The sequence below is a fragment of the Amphimedon queenslandica genome, unplaced genomic scaffold (genome assembly GCF_000090795.2).
Source record: "Amphimedon queenslandica unplaced genomic scaffold, v1.1 AMPQUscaffold_831_Cont27153, whole genome shotgun sequence".
In the NCBI taxonomy this organism is placed as follows: domain Eukaryota; kingdom Metazoa; phylum Porifera; class Demospongiae; order Haplosclerida; family Niphatidae; genus Amphimedon; species Amphimedon queenslandica.
Genome location: NW_003558820.1, coordinates 1 through 1062, shown reverse-complemented (window position 1 = coordinate 1062; position 1062 = coordinate 1). Strand labels below are relative to the sequence as shown.

Here is a 1062-nt window from a genome sequence, read left to right as displayed (position 1 = left end):
TAGCAAGAAGTGATGTCCAAAAATCACTATATCCATTTGTAGACGCAGAATCAAATGTGTGAATATAGTCATCGTGAAGCTTGAGACGATTAAAAATACTATAAAGTAGAGATTTTACAGGTGAAAGTGAGCTTGCAACAGCTGCTTCAAATCCACTGGTTTGTGATGCAATGGCTCTTAACTCTGATAACGAATTCGCTTTTGCTGCTTCTTTCTCAAACTCCTCAGTCATCTGCTCCCTTGCAAGTCCTACACACTGCAATCCTAAGTTTAAAATAGACATAATTCGCTCAACCGGATTTCTCCAACTGTGATAAGGTGCAGTGCGACAAGCACAAAGATAATCCAGGTCTAGCTTAATAAAGAGACATATTAAAGACAGCTGAACTGAGATGTATGTCAGGCGATGGTCTGGTCCACCGTCCGAGTATATAAATAATATAGGCTTTTTATGAGTTTCAGTCTTCAAAATAGTCTGATATAATTCTGTCATGTGGCGAATAGGAGAGGAAGGTTCAAACACTGAATCTTTAAGACCAACATACACTTTACCTGTAAAATATTGGAAAAATGAGATAATATCAAACTGAAAATACATGTGCTTACCATCATACCATGAACCACAAATTTCATCTGGAATCTTGATAATAAAAGTCACTGATGGAATAAGCCCAAACTTCTTAAAATCATGGTCTCCCACTACAAAATTTTCATCAGCACGCACTGCTACTCTCCTCCCCCTTTCTGCTGAGGCCACAGGAAACCCTGGCTCCCCTACCTTGACTTTATGTTTGTCATCGACACAAATAAGAGAGCAATGATCTCTCACAAGTAAAACATATTCACGCATATACCTACAATAAAAAAACAAAAGTGACATGTACTGCTACCAAAATAACACAAATTGATAATATTTTAGAAAGAAGAAAATTTATCAGCATAAAAATTGCTATGTTAAATCATGCAGTAAAACAAAGTGTGGTGGTAGCTTGGCAGGAAAACTTTAAAGGCTGAGCAAATGCTAAATCAACACTATTAACAAACCACAAATATTTTTCCAAT

General features: G+C 36.6%; 1 protein-coding gene across 1 annotated transcript; it reads right to left on the bottom strand.

The window, feature by feature from the left end:
- Positions 1-27: 27 nt before the first annotated feature.
- On the bottom strand, positions 28-921 carry LOC109593572 (uncharacterized; the record flags this gene model as incomplete). The annotated part of the gene is made up of 2 exons (XM_020008598.1): positions 607-921; positions 28-552 (listed from the first exon to the last, which is right to left on the bottom strand). Coding segments are annotated over exons 1-2 (799 nt in total), but the record flags the coding sequence as incomplete, so codon positions are not given.
- Positions 922-1062: the final 141 nt, after the last annotated feature.